General features: G+C 31.8%; 1 protein-coding gene across 1 annotated transcript; it reads right to left on the reverse strand.

The window, feature by feature from the left end:
* Positions 1 to 2,405: 2,405 nt before the first annotated feature.
* LOC132714441 (uncharacterized) lies at positions 2,406 to 12,506 on the reverse strand (the record flags this gene model as incomplete). Its single annotated transcript, XM_060697329.1, has 2 exons — positions 12,401 to 12,506; positions 2,406 to 3,019 (listed from the first exon to the last, which is right to left on the reverse strand). A coding segment is annotated over exon 2 (613 nt), but the record flags the coding sequence as incomplete, so codon positions are not given.
* Between the last annotated feature and the right edge of the window lie 8,532 nt (positions 12,507 to 21,038).

Consider the following 21,038-nt stretch of genomic DNA (forward strand, 5'->3'; position numbering starts at 1 on the left):
CCAAAACTAAAATATTTTACAAAGATTGACTATATTCCTTTGGATAGCAAATTAATACACTCATTACTCATTATACCAAGAATTTGCGCATTTTTTGGGGCTAGCAGTTGTTAAGGGCCGATTTGGTTAGGGGCGAAACGTCCTGTTTGCTCGAGATGATCTTGTTGCAGTTAACGGAATATTTTACAAATAACAAGGTTATAAGGGTGCCCTCCATAACATTTGTACCAATGCATCTCCCATCATTTCCTTGTCTTTCCTTAGGCAGTCCTTTATCACGCAGACTGCATTGATACTAGAAGAAACCGGAAACAAAAAATGTAATTGCACATATTTATACAAAATTATGGTGTTTAAAAGTTATATATAGTTAACAAGTAGAGTCTGTTATTTATGTTTATTATAAGCATATTGTAATATGCCGCTTTTCATGGAATGGTACTAACGTGTCACGTTAAAGGTTCCATGATAACCACCATATGAACACATATTCGGATGTTTCAACATTCTAAATTTACCAGTTTATGTTAAAATGTTTATATACTGCTTAAGCCGGTGCTAGGGGACGTTGACGGTAATTGCACTTACCAGTAAAAGTAAAGTAATTGCAATTTTATAGTCTAAGTTTCATGCTTACGCACGTTCACCGACTTTACAGCTACTAGCATTGCCCCTGGTCATCGGGCTACTGATATCTATCTATCAATATCCCTAGGGAGTCTTTTAACTCCGCTTAGTGCAGCCGACACTTTGGCGCAACGGAATTATACCACCATCGCAGGTACCCCATTTACACCTGGGTGAAGTGAAGCAATCGCAGGTAAATTTCTTGCTCAAGGAAATTAGCAGTGCCCCTGGTGGGGTTCGAACTCAGGACCTCTCGATCCCTAAGCGCGCGTCCTACCACTGGACTACCAGTTACCGTCCATGAACAGGCTCAATTTTCAAATTTGCAGTGTTGGGCTTTCTTCTAGGGATTCTTATTTTCACTGTTATATAACTACCACTCAAGCTTTATTATTATTATTTAGCATAAATGATTATATTTGATCCTTGATCTCATAATTATTGTCATTTTAAAATGTCATATACAATCTATTCTAATCAATAGGACCCGTGGTTGAAAAGATATTCTTTGCGTAAACTTTAAAATTTTAAACATTATATTCCTTAATATGTCATTTGCCATGTATAAATTTATAAAAAAAATTCAAAGAAAAAAAAAATTTTTTATTGATAATATTTTGCCATGGCAAACTTTAATGCAATTGCCATGGCAAATTTTTGCCATGGACATGCCATGGCAAAATTTTGCCATGGAATTGCTATGGCAAAAATTTGCCATGGCAGAAATTTGCCATGGCATTTCTATGGCAAAATGAAAAAAAGTTGAGATTACAATAAAAACATAACAATACGACCAATAACATGTCATAGGATAAGTTTTAGAAAGTTTTGTGATGTTTTAAAAAAATAATTGCCATGGCAAATTTGCCATGGCAAAAGTAGGAAAAACCTTGCCATGGCAATTCTAATTTGCCATGGCAAATTATTTGCCATGGCAAAATGCCGAAATGCCATGGCAAAACACACTTTGCCATGGCAAATGCAAACTTTAAATGCATTTTTACAAAAAAGTATTAAAGATAGAAAAACAAAACATATTAACTTTTAAACCTTTTAGTAAATATGACAATTTAAGACAGTTTTCATTTTTTTAAACCGCGTAAAAATAGGGGTTGAATTTGCCAAAAACTGGCGCGGCAAAAAGAAACCGGCAGCTATTTTATACAAACTGTCCAAAAGCTAAATTTCGAAGTCATTTATTATACTTTCTACCTGAGGCTTGAGTTTAAGCAGATTGGGTTTACATTGTGTAAGATACTAAGTACCCCGATTTAGTCAGATAGAAAACCTTAGAGATACCACAATTACACTGTACAATAAGTGAAAAAAAATACAAAAATAAGTGCTCTAAAAGGTTAGGTCATTACACTTTTTAGTCACAATGTTCATTTAGAATTTTTGATGAATATATATTAAATTTATAATCTTAATGTGGGTCATACAAGTTAAAGCTCCTGCTTCGTAGTTCAGATAAAACCAAATTTTTACATGCTCCTGGTACATTTTTTTATGATTTCCAATCATAATGTTTGAGTTAATATTTTCTAGATCAAGAAAGAACATAAGTCGCCGAGTATAAAAACTAATTCTCAAGGAAACATGTATGTACAAGTCTCTTAAGTTCCAATGTGTTATGCTTTAACTTTCCTAGGTATGCAGAGTATTTTCGAATTATTTATAAAATAAAATGTCAATTTCTATCAAAATCATTCCTTACATTATTAAGTTTGAAGCTTGAGAAATTTTATTAATAAACGTTTTTAATCAAATATACGTACCTTTGATAGTTTTAACATCACTTTCTAAAGAATTAAGTTTTGGTTTGATTTGCTCAAGTTTTTCTTCTATGAAAACCCTTAAACTATAACTGAATGCGTGAATTTCATTGACATGTCGAAATACTGATTCAATGTCAATATTGCCAGATGCAGTTCGTCTGATAATGTCTTCAATTTGGCGAGATTGGTTGGCGTATCCTGCAATGTTTCGCAAATGTCCTTGTAAATGTGTCTGGCTTGTTAAAAACTCTGTATCGTCCATTGACATCTTACGAGGATGTCCTTGGATAGAATCTCTGAAGGCCTTTAATGCCCCTATATGTGAGGCAGTAACTGGTGGTAGTACTGGATAGAATAATCTCTTCACGACAAGCAGAAGGAGCGACAAATCCCATATAGTTAAATCTGCATTTGCTGTCGAAGGCACTGGGTAAAGAATGTCTCGTTGTTCTTTCAATATGCCTTTGAATAACGTTTTGTTATTAAGAAGATTCTCTAAGGTTTGTCCAGACCTGTGTTCTTCTTGCACTACAAGGCTCTTTAACACAAACGAAGTACCCTCGCGAAGCAGCAATAGATTTCTCAAATATCTCTCTTCGTCTAAAGTTGCCATTCTAGAAAGGTAAACAAAGTAAAGTTATATTTGGTTCATCACAATATCTTTTAGATATCATATTTTTTGTCATTTCTAAATTTTTGTGAAATAAACAAAACAAATTATTTGTTAACGTATCAAGTCTACAATGTTATTAACAAATGAACCAGGGTGTTCCTTAGTTGCTCACCTGCAATCAATTGCTTGACCCTAAAGCTACATAGCTTTTGACTTATCTAACAAGAGCGATTGTCAGGCGGCGGGCAACGCTTGACTTTTTTGCTATTTTTAAAGCAAACAAATTGTTTAAGGTAGAACGCGACACTTTGCGAACTTTCGACTGGCGACTTGAAAATTGGCATGCAAAAAGTTGACCATATTTCTGATTACGTTCCGTTGATTTTATTTCAAAAGTTTCAGCCAATTTTTGTACACACGGCGTCAAAGTTGACCATCAAAGCCCGTTTTCGAACATGAATTTGTTGCGTATCCTTGGCAACTGCTATGGGTATTTCAACGCCATTGGCGGACAAAATATCTTAAATTCTACAGATTTCGACCGAAATTATTTTTTCCTTTAAGCTGATATAAAATTTATCGTTTTACGCCGAAAAATGTTTGAAAAAATGGAAAGAAAATTGTCAATTTTGTGTAAAATTTGACGTTAAGTTTAGCCGCACTTTGCGGCTTGAAAGCGGCTTATTTAAAAATTCCCGAAATAAATTTTTGATTTTTTTTCTTTAAACGTAATTTAAAATGTATACTCAGTCTAAATAACTAAAAAAATTAGGGGGTCACCGACTCAATTTTTTCGGTACACGTGATTTTATTTCCCCCACCCCTTTGGATAAAAGTTACGCTATCACGGGGCGTTTGTTATTTTTATGTCATTAAAACATTCGCCCTGTGTCAAAATCCCGCTATAAACGGAAATTTACGCCATTATGACCACTGCGGAAAACATATGGATGCAATAAAGGGTACGGAATTCCGAATATTATAGATAGACAGGTAAAAATAAGTGAAATTTGAATACTTAGATGTACGGGGCCGTATATCATGCAATACGTATATGACTGAAATACCGTGATCCGTACACTCGTACTATACGGGAACTTAGTTTGATGTCCGGATTTAGTAAAATACGTATTTTTTTAATTAGAAGGTCAGATTTTACCAAAATATGATTATTTTTATTCTTGTAAATATACATTTTGTATATAAAACAGAGAATATGGATGTACTTCAGAATGACCCACTTTCTACAAGAGGAAAGAAATAATAGTCTGCAGAATAACATTTTAAATAGTAAAACTTTGAGTAAAATGTAATATTTTCCTGTTTCATTTACATGTCAATTGCATACTGATTAAATGGTCGGTGAACAGAACATATAAAACATCGACAGATCCTCTACAGTGCCCGTAGCATGTATGATAAAAAATGACAATATATAATGAAATATCTTTATTTTGTATAAAGATTTACAACGCAACACTCCTTTGTGCAGTATCCAGCTCAGGACCGCCTGGTTCGCTATACATGTTCTGCTAAACATCCGCAGATGTGTATTTACGGCGTTTTATAATATTTCATGTTTACAATACTGTTTTTAAGTTTTCCTGTTCAAAATAAATTCTGCCATAAATTTGGCTATACAGTGAATAATGAATATTTGAAAAGGCCGATTTGATAGTGATGTTTTTTAATACAGCATTTATGGTGAATCCTCAGTTAAACGTTTTTTTTAACATTATGATATTCTAAAATTATGAGCAAAACGAGAAAAAATGTATTAAAGATGTTTATTTACTTGTAAAATCGAACGTGCTACATTTGTTATCCAACACCCACTGAGCTAACGTTTCAAACATGACTGTTGCTTCACGCTAATATAATTGACTAAAATTGAGTTATGAATTTATTTTAATTTGTCAATATTTCGCACAATTATTTAGCATATACTCTGTCAAATTGTTGTAATAGTTTTTGCTAACAAATGAAATTCAAATTCTGGTTTTTAATAGGTGAAATAAAATACATATTACTCACAGTATATCACTCATAGTGTGGGTAATACAAAATGTATAACTTTGCAGAATTTTTTGTAGACTACGTATTAATTTATGATCGAATTTCCGTAAATTGTCTACATTTACATAATATATATAGTTGCTTATTGTTCCTTATGGCATGTTTCTCGATTCAAGTTTATTAATTTTAATGTATTACAATATCAAAAAGTTACAAGGCAATGATAACTCTCCGCTGTTTTTGTTTGCGCAGCGTACGCATTGACGTTGAATGCCTGACGTCATTTTCTGTACATTCGTCTGTTTACAATTCCATATGAAGTTGTTATAAACCATGCTTAAAAACAAGAAGAAATTTTGTTTGTTTTTCGAACATTTTTCTTTCAGCAAACATAAATGTCACAAAATGGAAAGACGATAATAAATTCAATAAAATTGCACTTCGACCAAGTCCATGATAGTTAGACAATTGTAGTTACACATCTCACTGCTGTCAGTTCCTTTTTGCTCAAGTAACACGTTATATTGCAATGTACCTGTATTTAGACTTTACTAGCCTCGGTTCCAGTCTTTGCTTCTGTTCAGAATATCGAGTATATATATCAATCAGAAATTGTGACGTGGTCGTAAAAAATAGCACATGTTTATATAGATAGGCAAAAAATATCAACGCCTAAATCCAATGCTAAGATTTTAAATATAAATATGCATTTTCATCGTCAGGTCTCATTTTAAATTTTAAGCATTTGCAATGGAACATTGTTGTTGTTTTTTTTCAAATGTATAAGTAAATCTCTAGAACAATTCTTCTGATAAGCGAAACATTATTGCTGCACTTTGAAGTCTCAATCACATCTGCATACGTCGAATTCGTTACAAAATTATTCAAGGGGTGGGGGAAATAAAACCACGTGTACCGAAAAATTTGAGTCAGTGACCCCCTAATATTTTTAGTTATTTTGACTGAGTATACATTTTAAGGACGTTTAAAGAAAAAAATCGAATATTTATTTCAGGAATTTTTAAATAAGCCGCTTTAAAGCCAAAAATTGCGGCTAAACTTAACGTCAAATTTTACACAAAATCGACAATTTTCTTTCCATTTTTCAAACATTTTTCGGCGTAAAACAATAAATTTTATATCAGCTTAAAGGGAAAAATATTTTCGGTCGAATGCTGTAGAGTTTAAGATATTTTGTTCGCCAATGGCGTTGAAATACCCATAACAGTTGCCAAAGATACGCAACGACGTCATGTTAAAAAACGGGCTTTGATGGTCAACTTTGACGCCGTGTGTACAAAAATTGGCTGAAACTATTAAAATAAAATCAACGGAACGTAATCAGAAATATGGTCAATTTTAAGACGCTACTTGTAAGTTCGCAAAGTGTCGCGTTCTACCTTAAACAAATCTTTAAAAGGACAATTAAAGAAAGGAAAAATTAAGGTTTTTTCTTTTTATTATTTCAATTTATTGAAGTCGCATCTTTACATGTACACATCTAAAACAGAAAATACACTCAAACAATTCATGAGAAGCCATTCTTAACAGAATTACAAGAGACTGTTTTATTCTTACTTCTAAGGGAGACACTCCACTAATCATAAAACAGCAGTGACACACACATTTCCTTTGATCATTATTGTTCCTTAATAAAGTTATATTATTTTTTAATGACATAACATCAATACATTCACACGTTTACATGATTTCTTATAAAAGCCTACATTGAAAAATAAATTTGGACACAATGAATAAAACTATACTTAAATGTTTAACTGCTAACATAATGAACGGTAAGAGAAATTGATCTATATCATTTTACAGAGGATATTATATCATTTGTTGTACTTGACATTCTCAAAATTTTAACAACTTAGGTATGTAAGGGACTTAAACCAATGTGTTTTTTTCTGGTTTAGTGTAAATAAAACATTTATCTGAAAAACTACAATTTTCTAAAAAGAATTTTCGTTTTATATACAGTGTACATATTGTAATAAAAATAAAGTTAAGTATGGTTCACTTGAAGGTCTTGGCTCAAAGGATGATGTCGCAAAGTATGAAGTAAATACACCAACAACTTAAGAATTAAGGGTCAAGGTTTTAGGCTGCGGATGGCAACGGTAACGCCGCCATTACTGTTACAATACAGGTCTCTCATGTTTTCCTTCGCAAAAAGGTACAGCTAACAACTAAATGGCTAGGTCTACAAGATTATGTTACACATCAAGTTCTAGAGTCCTTGTATGTACATACTTTTCTTATCTGACATTATGTTACATAAAATTTGAATACTTAGATGTACGGGACCGTATATCATGCAATACGTATATGACTGAAATACCGTGATCCGTACACTCGTACTATACGGGAACTTTGTTTGATGTCTGTATTTACTAAAATACGTATTTTTTTAATTAGAAGGTCAGATTTTACCAAAATATGATAATTTTTATTCTTGTAAATATACATTTTGTATATAAAACAGAGAATAGGGATGTACTTCAGAATGACCCACTTTCTACAAGAGGAAAGAAATAATAGTCTGCAGAATAACATTTTAGATAGTAAAACTTTGACTAAAATGCCATATTTCCCTGTTTCATTAACATGTCAATTGCATACTGATTAAATGGTAGGTGAACAGAACATATAAAACATCGACAGATCCTCTACAGTGCCCGTAGCATGTACTGATAAAAAAAATGACAATATATAATGAAATATCTTTATTTTGTATAAAGATTTACAACGCAACACTCCTTTGTGCAGTATCCAGCTCAGGACCGCCTAGTTCGCTATACATGTTCTGCTAAACATCCGCAGATGTTTATTTACAGCGTTTTATAATATTTCATGTTTAAAATACTGTTTTTTAGTTTCCTGTTCAAAATAAATTCTGCCATAAATTTGGCTATACAGTGAATAATGAATATTTGAAAAGGCCGATTTGATAGTGATGCTTTTAATACAGCATTTATGGTGAATCCTCAATTAAACGTTTTTTTTAACATTATGATATTCTAAAATGATGAGCAAAACGAGAAAAAATGTATTAAAGATGTTTATTTACTTGTCAAATCGAACGTGCTACATCTGTTATCCAACACCTACTGAGCTAACGTTTCAAACATGACTGTTGCTTCACGCTAATATAATTGACTAAAATTCATTTATGAATTTATTTTAATTTGTCAATATTTCGCACAGTTATTTAACATATACTCTGTCAAATTGTTGAATAGTTTTTGCTAACAAATGAAATTCAAATTCTGGTTTTTAATAGGTGAAATAAAATACATATTACTCACAGTATATCACTCATAGTGTGGGTAATACAAAATGTATAACTTTGCAGAATTTTTTGTAGACAACGTATTGATTTATGATCGAATTTCCGTAAATTCTCTAAATTTACATAAAATATATAGTTGCTTATTGTTTCTTATGGCATATTTCTCGATTCAAGTTTATTAATTTTAATGTATTACAATATCAAAAAGTTACACCGCAATGATAGCTCTCCGCTGTTTTTGTTTGCGAAGCGTACGCATTGACGTTGAATGCCTTACGTCATTTTCTGTACATTCGTCTGTTTACAAAATCATATGAAGTTATGAACCATGCTTAAAAACAAGAAGAAATTTTGTTTGTTTTTCGTACATTTTTTTCAGCAAACATAAATGTCACAAAATGGAAAGACGATAATAAATTCAATAAAATTGCACTTCGACCAAGTCCATGATAGTTAGACAATTGTTGTTACATATCTCACTGCTGTCAGTTCCTTTTTGCTCAAGTAACACGTTATATTGAAATGTACCTGTATTTAGACTTTACTAGCCTGGGTTCCAGTCTTTACTTCTGTTCAGAATATCGAGTATATATATCAATCAGAAATTGTGACGTGGTCGTAAAAAATAGCACATGTTTATATGAATAAGCAAAAAATATCAACGCCTAAATTCAATGCTTAGATTTTAAATATAAATATGCCTTTTCATCGTCAGGTCTCATTTTAAATTTTAAGCATTTGCAATGGAACATTGTTGTTGTTTTTTTCAAATGTATAAGTAAATCTCTAGAACAATTCTTCTGATAAGCTGAACATTATTGCTGCACTTTGAAGTCTCAATTGCATATGCATACGTCGAATTTCGTTACAAAATTATTCAAGGGGTGGGGAAAATAAAATCACGTGTACCGAAAAATTTGAGTCAGTGACCCCCTAATATTTTTAGTTATTTTGACTGAGTATACATTTTAAAGGACGTTTAAAGAAAAAAATCAAATATTTATTTCAGGAATTTTTAAATAAGCCGCTTTAAAGCCAAAAATTGCGGCTAAACTTAACGTCAAATTTTACACAAAATTGCCAATTTTCTTTCCACTTTTCAAACATTTTTCGGCGTAAAACAATAAATTTTAAATCAGCTTAAAGGAAAAAATAATTTCGGTCGAATGCTGTAGAATTTAAGATATTTTGTTTGCCAATGGCGTTGAAATACCCATAACAGTTGCCAAGGATACGCAACGACGTCATGTTAAAAAACGGGCTTTGATGGTCAACTTTGACGCCGTGTGTACAAAAATTGGCTGAAACTATTAAAATAAAATCAACGGAACGTAATCAGAAATATGGTCAATTTCAAGACGCTACTCGAAAGTTCGCAAAGTGTCGCGTTCTACCTTAAACAAATCTTTAAAAAGAAAATTAAAGAAAGGAAAAGTTAAGGTTTTTTATTTTTTATTATTTTAATTTATTGAAGTCGCATCTTTACATGTACACATCTAAAACAAAAAATACACACAAACAATTCTTGAAAAGCCATTCTTAACATAATTACAAGAGACTGTTTAATTCTTACTTCTAAGGGAGACACTCCACTAAGCATAAAACAGCAGTTTCTGTTTTATGCTCTAAACAAATGTGTCTTCCCCAGTGACACACACATTTCCATTGATCATTATTGTTCCTTAATAAAGTTATATTATTTTTTAATGACATAACATCAATACATTCACACTTTTACATGATTTCTTATAAAAACCTACATTGAAAAATAAAATTATTTGGACACAATGAATAAAACTATACTTAAATGTTTAACTGCTAACATAATGAATAGTAAGAGAAATTGATCTATATCATTTTACAGAGGATATTTTATCATTTGTTGTAATTGACATTCTCAAAATGTTACCAACTTAGGTATGTAAGGGACTTAAACCAATGTGTTGTTTCTGGTTAAGTGTAAATAAAACATTTATCTGAAAAACTACAATTTTCTACAAAGAATTTTCGTTTTATATACAGTGTACATATTTTAATAAAAATAAAGTTAAGTATGGTTCACTTGAAGGTCTTGGCTCAAAGGATGATGTCGCAAAGTATGAAGTAAATACATCAACAACTTACGAATTAAGGGTCAAGGTTTTAGGCTGTGGATGGCAACGGTAACGCCGCCATTACTGTTACAATACAGGTATCTGATGTTTTCCTTCGCAAAAAGGTACAGCTAAAAATTAAATGGCTAGGTCTACAAGATTATGTTACACATCAAGTTCTAGAGTCCTTGTAGTTACATACCTTTCTTATCTGACATTAATTTACATCAATTCCCACCTGTGGTATGGAATAAATATTGACCTTTTAGTAAGAACTGTAGTCAATTTAATAGAAAATAACTTGACAGTCTTACATACCAAATATCTCAGCTTTAGACCTCAAGGATTTTTTAGATAAAATTTTCTCAAACAATGTCTAGATGAGACGATCTAAAATCAATTGCCCTTGGACTAGGCACATGTTGATCCGAGATTAGAGCTACATACCACATATTTACATTTTAGGCACCATAATTTCTAATCTTGAATCGTTTAAGAATTGTCTGTATATATAAATATTTCGAATTCAGGGTTGATGCCACTCTAAACCCAGGTTCTTGATGATCTTAACTCTGATCAGTGACACAATAGATCAATTGTATAGGCCTTTCGATTATAGAGTAAAAGATTGCAACTTTAAAGTAATGATTTTTGCAATTTGGTAAAACCAAATACGACACAGCTAAACTCTAAGCCATAGACATTGTGCTTTAAGAAAGTTCTTATTCATTTTTCTTTTTCTCTGAGACTTTGTAAAGTCAGATGATACCAAAGGCTGCAATGTTTATGACTTTAAAGAGCTTTATAGCGATTCACAATTCACACCTTAAATGGGCAGATATATAAATCTCACACTTAGTGTGCTACAAATTGCGCCTCTGTCAGTTCTTTCAAAGTTTTGATGACATATAGATACTGTTTTTGCTGTTAAAACATGTCTGCTTAGTTATTTAAACTACAAAAAGTTTCAAATACTTTCTAATGCGATGCCTTATTTCATTCTTTAGAATGTTGATAAAATCAGCTGAAACCGTAGTTTGTTCTATATCAAAACTCTCCCTGCCGAAGATGGTACCCCCACCAATAAACAGATATGTCAGTCTGAACATCAGTACAGTCTTACTAGACTATAGCTGCCTTACATAAAACGTTCATGATAATATCAAGTCTCATTTTCTTAGTTATGAAGCTGGAACCATTAAAACAATCAGCAGCTTAATCGATAAACACGATTTTGTTCACATTTTATATGTTTTATTGGCTATTTTGATAAGCAAAGTGGATTTCCAATTTCATGATGTAGCGCTTTATTAGGATATTCGATGCCTTACAACAATAATCCACCACAAACACAATACAAGGATACTAATTACCTTATAAAAGTAAATCTTTGTTTTGTTTATTAGTGAGTGAAAAGAGATGCAAATGTAAATCCATCCTTTTTTATTTTCGTATAAACGTTAAGAAATAGGATTACATCAACAATAACCTGCTTGGTTGAAAAACACAATTTTATCTATAATTGTTGTTTTGTGCTTGTCGCTTGGCGGTACAATTACAGTCAAATGATTAATCACTAAATGAATCCCGAAACTAGTCATTACTTTCAGGACGTTATGTGTTTTATTATCATTTTCGGTTTAATGATTATATATATCTATAATATATAGCTAAATTTAAACATTTGGCTGTTAAACCAGTGCTTACCTGTTTACGAAATACTTGTACTATTAGTCATGTTAGTGTTCTATTTATATCTATGTTGTATTATAAAATTATGAATGTGTTAAAGTAAATATAACGTAAATCAGAATGTTTACCACCGTATGACATTAGCATATCGATTCAAGTGCGTTAATCAAATTCATTCTTTTATGATTTTACATTTTTCTATTCCTGAAGATCCTTGTTAAATAAATACATAGATCAAAGATGAAAATTGAGGAAAAACACTTTATAAACAAACATAACATACCTCTCAATAACTCTGTGTCTGCATACCCATTTTTAGATGTGTATAATCTGCACAGTAAATGAAGTGGTGCATGCGCAAAATACCATCGTTTTAAAGTATATGATAATGCAACCGATTATGTATGATAAACTCGGACTTTATACGAATGACAACAGATCTATATATATATAGAAAAAACGAAGGGTGTAACCATTGATATTATATAACGAATGTATCTATTTGATATGCCTATTTCGTTAAAATAATAACTAAAAATATGTCTGAAAATTATAATCAATTTTAAAATGCCCAGTGATGTACTAAACTGTATACTAAAAGTCAACTGGTAGACACGTAGTGCTTCCGGTTTCTTTAACTATAATATTAAGTACAATGTATATAAATAAGGTACTGATTACGTTTATACCTCCTACATCCTATAAATTTATTAACTTTAGGTAGCCTTTTTTCTCAATATATTAAAATAAACTAAATCAAAGACTTAATTGTTGCCATTATGAAAAACATTTATTTCATAATGACAACAATTACAAATAAATAGTTCTAAACCTGTTATAACGGTAAAAAAATATGTGTTAAAACAAAAGGTTTATATAAATTATATGGTTTCTATAATATACAGAAGCGAACATATGCTCCTGTAAAATTTACAATTTGGGATGTCATTTAATCATTAATTGTGAGGAATTATTGTCAACACCAAACTTGTTGCATAATGATTAAAAAGACGATTTGAATAAACACATATTATAGTATTATGACATTGTAGTATCATCACTTAAGGATATTTTATGATTAACGAGTCATTCTATATTTTTGCAAAATTTTCAGTTTGAATATTTTTGATTTGAAGATGTTCTATGAGGGTTGGATTTTTGTGGTGTAAAAAGGGATATTTCCCAATGATGAAAACTTATTTTTCAAAGCTTAATATGTCTCTACTTTGTCAAAAGAGCATTGACTATGACCTAACTACTTCTCTCGAGTCATACCTGTAACACTTTTATATTCAACAGCTAGAAAGAAGATACTGTGTCTAGACATCCTGAACATGTATTATTCAACAGGTTTGGTACTATTCTTTTCAAACAGCAATTAATTCATATTAAAAAAGTACCAAATATGAATTTTTGATTATAAATGCACCTGGATTTTTAAAACGTTCATATTTAGAGTATTGTAATTTATAAAATTATAATTACCGCATTTGATGTAATTTTATATTGTCTTAAGATGTAAAATTCATCTGAATGTTATGACTGGTTACTTCATTGCCATCACTGATTATCAAAGTCTTTCAAATCAATTTTGTTCTTTTCGTTCAAGTCATCAACTACCTTAATATGCTAGGTCACGCACTTGTATTCACTGTCTTTGTTATTTAGGAGACAACATTACCTTTTACAAGGGCATTACTCTTAAAAATAAATGGACCATGTTTTTTTTGACTGCCTTAATACCTTCTTCTGCCTTACCTTAAGTATCATTTAGTTTGCAAAATCACTTACTGACAATTGTCTTTGATACTAAACGCGAGTACTGTAACATATTTGTCATTCGTGTGACAATGTTTAAGTCTAGGGGAAGCAACCTTACACATATCTCTGAGAAATCAATAAATTAATATTAAAAATTTTCATTTAGATAGTTTATATATTAAGTGATAACTGTAACATATTCTGTCACTACTGTAACATAAATCATGCCAAATGAGTATTATTTTATATTGTATGTTTTAAAAAGTAAACCATTATTACTAATGGATAATCTGAAAACTTTAAAAAGTTTATACAGTAAATTTAGAGGCCTTTTCTAAACAATACACTTTGAAACTAATTGATAACTTTTTTAAATGTTTCTACTTTATCTTATTAGGTTACTACTGTTACAAAATCAGTCGTTACAAAACTGACTTTTACATGAGAGACATATTCAATGTAAATCTCAGTAAAAGTCATAACAATGTATTCCTAATAGATGTGAATCGTTCTCAATGTCTTTTACCACATATTTTACAAAATTCTCATTGGGACTGTAAATGCACAGTACTGACAATTCAAACATACTACCTGTTTTAGGAGTGACGGGAATAAAAATTACGCAAATACTTGCCAACAGAAGAATGCATTTTCCAAAATACAAACAATGCGATCCCTTGTGTGTTACTATTTAGATATTTCTCTTTGTAATTGAGGCTTTGTTTTATTTTTAATCGCTAGGGATCAGTTATTATTTTACTTATTATGATTATGTTACAAGTGTGACATAACTTTTAGGGACGGATTTCAAATTTTAAGAATGATATAACAACTGTTGTAAATGTGTGTTTAACATCATTGTTGACTAGTTTATACATAAAATAATGGAAAAGGCATGTTTTTGACAGTAAAATTGTCAATAGATTTGTAAATTTATGTTAAAGTATGTTTATTGTGAAATTGATTGGTGTCAAATGATATAAAACCTGAACAGTCCAGTCGGCAAGTGGGGTTGATGGAGTTAAGCTAGTAGTAATCTTTGACTTAGATTGTACATATCTCGAAATAAAGTCATGTAAAATTACAAATGTTCTCGGTTATTCTCCAAACTTCGACGATATGAAATTAATACTTTAGAAAACTACTGATCCGTGTATTCGTTATTGTATGAATACAATGGTTTGGATTTACAAACTTTTGCGTTTGTGTCTTGAGATATTTGATATTCTATACAGTGATCAGGTGAAAAATACATTAATATTAATGTGAATATCCGGATATTGCATTTTGATTTATTTACACTTGATGTAAAGAAGCCATTGCAATAACTAAATTTAAAAGAACAAGGGTTGTTTTGCCTCATATATCTTACATGTACTATTTGTTCTTTAGTTTAATGACAAACTTGTTAGTTATAGATATTTTGAGGCTATGCTTTTGTTATGCTGTAATTTTTGTGGGTTTCTGATTCAGGTGTAAATTGTTTTAAAGGGTTTTAGGTCATCTGGGCCTTGGAGTAGAATATAAGAATCTTACACTGGCTGCCGGTACATACCGGAATGTCTAGCTCGAGGGTTACTGTTTACGGCGATAACGAGACTCAATCGAGTTAGCGCTAAACGGTTACCCGAGAGCTAGATATTTTCGTATTTACCGACAGCCGGTGTTTGTTTCTTTTTTTTGCATATAACATATCAATTATTTTCAGAACAGAAATTATGAAAACTGAAATTCTCATTATGCACTCTTTTTTTAATAGTAGCGTATGAACTTACAATTCATTCATAACCGTAAAATGACGTCATCCTAAGAACGCAATTCATTCATATAAGGCGTGCGGCAATGACGTCGTTTAAAGCACGTGACTTGTCTTACATAAGTGTGTAAAACAGGGATTTCTAGCACCGGTGTAAACGGTAGATGATCCTGTCTGACGTGCAAGAAAATCAATATATCCTATTTGTCTAATTAATTGTCACTGTGTTTTTCTCTATAAAGAATTCGCCTGTCTAATGTCAAGAAACTGTCATCTAGCAACTTGTAACTGTTGCACAATACACGTACGGTCTGCATAAAGTGTAAAACGGCCCGATAAATTAAACATGTTTATTAACATCTGTTGTTCTCCAAACATTTCCTCACTATGAAAAGACATAATTTGTGCACAAGGGTATGTTTGTATCCTATCCAGGTGATAGTCTCTAATTCTAGAGCAGACGAAATGCTTGGACGAACACGAGTTTATAATCATGAACAATATCCATGACCACAGTTTCATTAATATGCAGTATGACATAAGAGCAGGAGAGGACACTCATAAGCTTTACAGCTTTCTGCCCAATCCAAATTACTTTGTAAATATTGTTCACATGTAAAATGTTTTGTTGAATAAATATGTTTAAACCAAATAAGAGCAAATTAGTAGCGCAGCATATAGTTAGAAAGACGTCAACAACCAAAGAATAATGTTACATAGGATAATTATAACTACAAAAGAAACGGTTTTGTTCTTAACACACAGCACTTTGAGTTTTACTATTTATACATGTTAAAATCAAATAAAAGATACATTTCGCGCATTAAATATAACGCTCTTTTTACGTTTTGTAATATATTTAGTATCCTATTTACTCATTACCATTTGAGCAATCAAAAGTTGTGCAACATGTGCGTCAATGTGTACCTGCCTTAAATGATATCTACTACTATTATATTTGGATAAAACTTCTTAAATTAAGCTTTAAAGCTTTCTGTCCAATCTCAAGATTTTATAGATCAGCCAAAATCATTTCAGACATCCAAGATTTTAGCACTTCCCACAATTTGAAACTCCTAGAGCACCTTTGGGACCTCGGCAACACCCCAATAGATACTTTGCGTCTAGAAATGTAGCTCAAAGGTTATAATGCAAATTTTATATTACATGGATTCAGGGAAGGGTTAAGGCGAATTTACGGCAAAAAATCTGCAGTCTGCGATTAGATACCCGGAAATTTTAGCAAAAACAAAAAATAAGCTTGAAAAGGAAATACAATTAGGACGCTTTTTGGGTGCCTTTACAATTTAACCATTTGCAAACTTACGTATCAATCAAATTTGGCTAGTTCCGAAAAGTACAGGTAAAATGCGCCTAACAACTCATTTGTCGTATCCTTATAATAGAACTAGTGTCAACCATTTTATCGCTCGTAAAATAACTATGGTTCAATATTCCCTTTTGACAATGTTATAAAAAATAATACAGTGTTTAGGCCCTGGTACACATATGGGGAAAAGAGATATTAAATCGGCTTTCAATCTCTGCCCTGTACACCCTGACGATTTCGATTTATTAGGTGTCAAATTTGATAGCAAGTATTGGATTAAAAAAATGCTTCCGCAAGGGTGTTCGGTCAGCCCCGCCTATTTTGAAAACTTTTCAACATTCCTTCACTGGGCTGTTGCTCAATATGAAAACTCATCGAACTTAATAATATATCATCATTTAGATGATTTTTTTTGCCGGAAAGCTGGCACAGAGGATTGCACAAACCTCATGTTTGATTTTGAGTACATCTGTAAAGATATGAATATTCCGATAAATGAAGATAAATCAGAAGGCCCTAATACGATCATCACTTAATTAGGCATATAGAATGATTCTTTAAAGATGGAAAAAAGAATTCCCTTTGACAAAATAAATAAAGCAAAATCATTGCTATTAGATGCCCTGGTCAAACCAAAAATTAGAATAAGAGAACTGCAATCAATTCTTGGCATTTTAAATTTTTTCACGAAAGCAATACCAGCAGGTTGTACTTTTAACTGTAGATTATACGCTGCACAGTGTCAGGCCAAGAGATCTTACCATTATATTCGCTTGAATAAAGATCACAAGGAGGATATTAGAACTTGGCTGCTATTTCTTGATTATTTTATTGGTGTGTCAATATTCATTGATCAATACTGGTCGTCAAATCATGACATTGACCTTTATTCAGATGCTGCTGGCTGTGGTGCTTACATGGACGGTGAATGGATATTTTTAAAATGGCCGACGTTTTGGAGTAATGGGGTATTTAAAGACATTACTCTTCTTGAACTAGTCCCTATTCTATTGGCATTTTACACATGGGGATCAACCTTAAAGGAAAAAAAAGATTATCATTAATTGTGACAACATGAGTCTTGTGCAGGTTCTTAACAAAAAATCATCGCAAAATCTGAAAAGTCATTATTCTGCTCCGAAAACTTGTTTTGTTATTGCTTTATAACAATTAAAAAATAAAAGCAATTCACATCGTGTCGAAGAAAAATGATATATGTGACGCAATAAGTAGATTACAATTCCGTAGACTGCAGAATTGCTTGCCTGTGAATGCTAGCAAAACACCTCTCTCTATCCCATTTGATTTTCAGCAATTTATCAACATGATATCATTCGACTGGTAAACATGTCTTTAAGTGAGAATACAAACAAATGTGACGAGTCGGGATTGGAATCATTTAGAAAATTTAGAAGTTCAATGCTCTATCCGAACGTTTGGCCACCCAGTCTAAATGAAATCGTAGAATATATAGTGTTCATGTCACATGGCGGATATGCATATAAAACGGTAAACTGTCTACTTCTATTATATTTGGATAAAACTTCTTTTATTGTATTCTATCAAGTTAATTTAATTCTAAACCACATCGACTTTTTATTCCTTTGCATTCAAATAAAATGATAATTACGTAACCAAATCCTGTTTGATCATATTGAATTGTATGTTACTTCATTATTCCTTTCGGATAAAAACATTGCTTGTATACAATATTTTTAGCATATTTGATAAAATAGAACGCATTTTCCCTGCTCATAGGTATTAATCCACTTTCTACCTGTTCTTAAGGTATTTCCTAAAATTCGGGACAAAAACCCAAGCTGAATGTGCACATATAAAGAGAGAGAGAGCACTTTCAAAACAGAAATCAAGAGCAATTTGAAATTTAAAGTCAATTGGTTAACAATACATCCAAATAAAATTGATAACAGTGTTAAACCCAAGGTTGTTAGTTGGTTAAGACTTCAATTTTAGTTTACAAAATCAATATGAAGTTTGATAATTTAGTAAAATTTACCATTTTACGAATCGGCATAAAATATTTACAGGGTAGTCACGTGATATAATTTTTATATTAACAAACACTTATGATTATTTTTATGTACAGGAATACTGAACAAATCAATTGTATGACGGAATGTATCGGCAACGAAAGTGGAAGCACTTATGAACATCATTAAACTATCTATTTTTAAAGTGCATGATCAGGTTAAGGGGTATTCCGGAAGTAAATTATGTAGTCAAGTTTTATACATACTTCACGGCTGACATATTACTACAAGTGTCATATACCATAAAATAGATTACTTTAAAGTAAAACAATCTACTTTAAATTTAAGAAAAATATTTGACATATTTTTTAATCGGTTTCTCGTTTTTGACATAATTACATAAATATGATTAGTTTCGAGATTGCAATTATATGATTAGTTTCGAAAGCAGAAAATATATACATTGTTTTCAAACACACACGTTTACAAATAGTCTGGATTAGATCAGGTCCTTTGAAAAAAATACATAGTTATTCCTTGCGGTTTGCATAAAAGTATATGTACCAGAAGAAAACTATCGTTTGATGATTCAATCTGGCTTATACTTTATCTAAACTGCTGCATATAGCATTATAAGTGCTTTTTAATAAGCTGGTCAATAAGTATCAGCTAGCATCTGTTAATCTCCAAACATTTCGTCACTCTGGAAAGACCACTTTTGTTCACAAGTTTACATTTTCTTTATTTACACTAGTAATTTCTTGAGTTCCATACGAATTATTTTCAATATGGCAACTGTCCACACTCGTTTGAACAGGATTTGGTATATTTACATGATCACTAGAGCAACCACTTGGGTCGTATCTTTCACCAAGAAAATGGTCGGATGCTGCTATTGTTCCATTTTGCATTTTTGTTCCATTTAACTCCGAGTGAATAGAGCCAACCTCTGAGTTTTCAAATAGTATATTTAATCTTTGATCTGTATCTGTGTTAATTTCATTTCGTGCACTGATTTCTTCTTTTATTTCGCAAATATTACTTTGAACGGGACTTGGAGAACAAAGTCTGAGGGGGGAAATGTCCGGTAACATTTCATTCTTTGCATCGGTGTTTGAGGACATTTCAAAGATGCTGTTGTCTGAGGCGTACGTGTCTGAATTTTTGAGAACGTAATTGTGTGACGGATTTTGTTAACCCGTTAAAGCAAATTGTTCATCTATGGCGTTGTCATTTAGACGAGTATTTTGGTGTTATTCTAAAGATTTCAGGAGGAGTAAATTGTGACTCTTATCATTTGAAACTCGATTGATGATTTGTTCATGGTATTCTACAATGAATTTCAATTCTTCAAAATTTCCCTCATTCGCCAACTTTCTCGCTTCTGTAATATCGTCAATACATTCGTTTATGTTATCACTAAGGTCGCTCAATCTTGCCCTTGCGGTGCAGAAAAACATCTTTATCCTTGTTTCAACACTGCTCCCGGTGCAGTCAATAAGGCTTAGAAGAGATTGTGCTTCTATCAGGCGTTCTGTGTCAACAACACAACTTTCGATGACATTTGCCCTATTTCCCAGTCCAATAAGACAAAATACCATTCGTAATATAAACATACGCCTCCATAGAGTTTTCGTATCTTCGTCTTCATTTTCAAGGATTGGAAGCCCGACTCTACCCCACATCATAAGTTGCTTTTGTAATCCCTCTGATGGATTTTTTTCAAATTCCCAAAGCTTACAACAAACCTCTATGTATAACATATTAACAAGTTCTAAACAAGGACAGATGTATCTTGCCTTGCATCTTGCTTCAAGTAAAATGTTCTCGCTTTCATGGAAATTCCCAGCAATTGACTTTGTGTAAGCTAAACGGCTTAAATAAACAATATCTGATAAAGATGTATTGCTTGTTTCAGCAACAAGTTTTTTCATCTGCATAAAAACATCATGTTCATGAATTCTGTTTTCGTCGAATTTTATTGTTCATTGCGTCAATTTCTGCCGCAATGATTGCTACACATTTGTCTGCTAGAAGCTGTTGTCTCATGTGATTTGTTTCCCTTTGCATCTGGCCAATGAAG

This window comes from Ruditapes philippinarum, unplaced genomic scaffold, assembly GCF_026571515.1.
Source record: "Ruditapes philippinarum isolate M1 unplaced genomic scaffold, ASM2657151v2 ctg16224_1_1_1_1, whole genome shotgun sequence".
Classification (NCBI taxonomy): domain Eukaryota; kingdom Metazoa; phylum Mollusca; class Bivalvia; order Venerida; family Veneridae; genus Ruditapes; species Ruditapes philippinarum.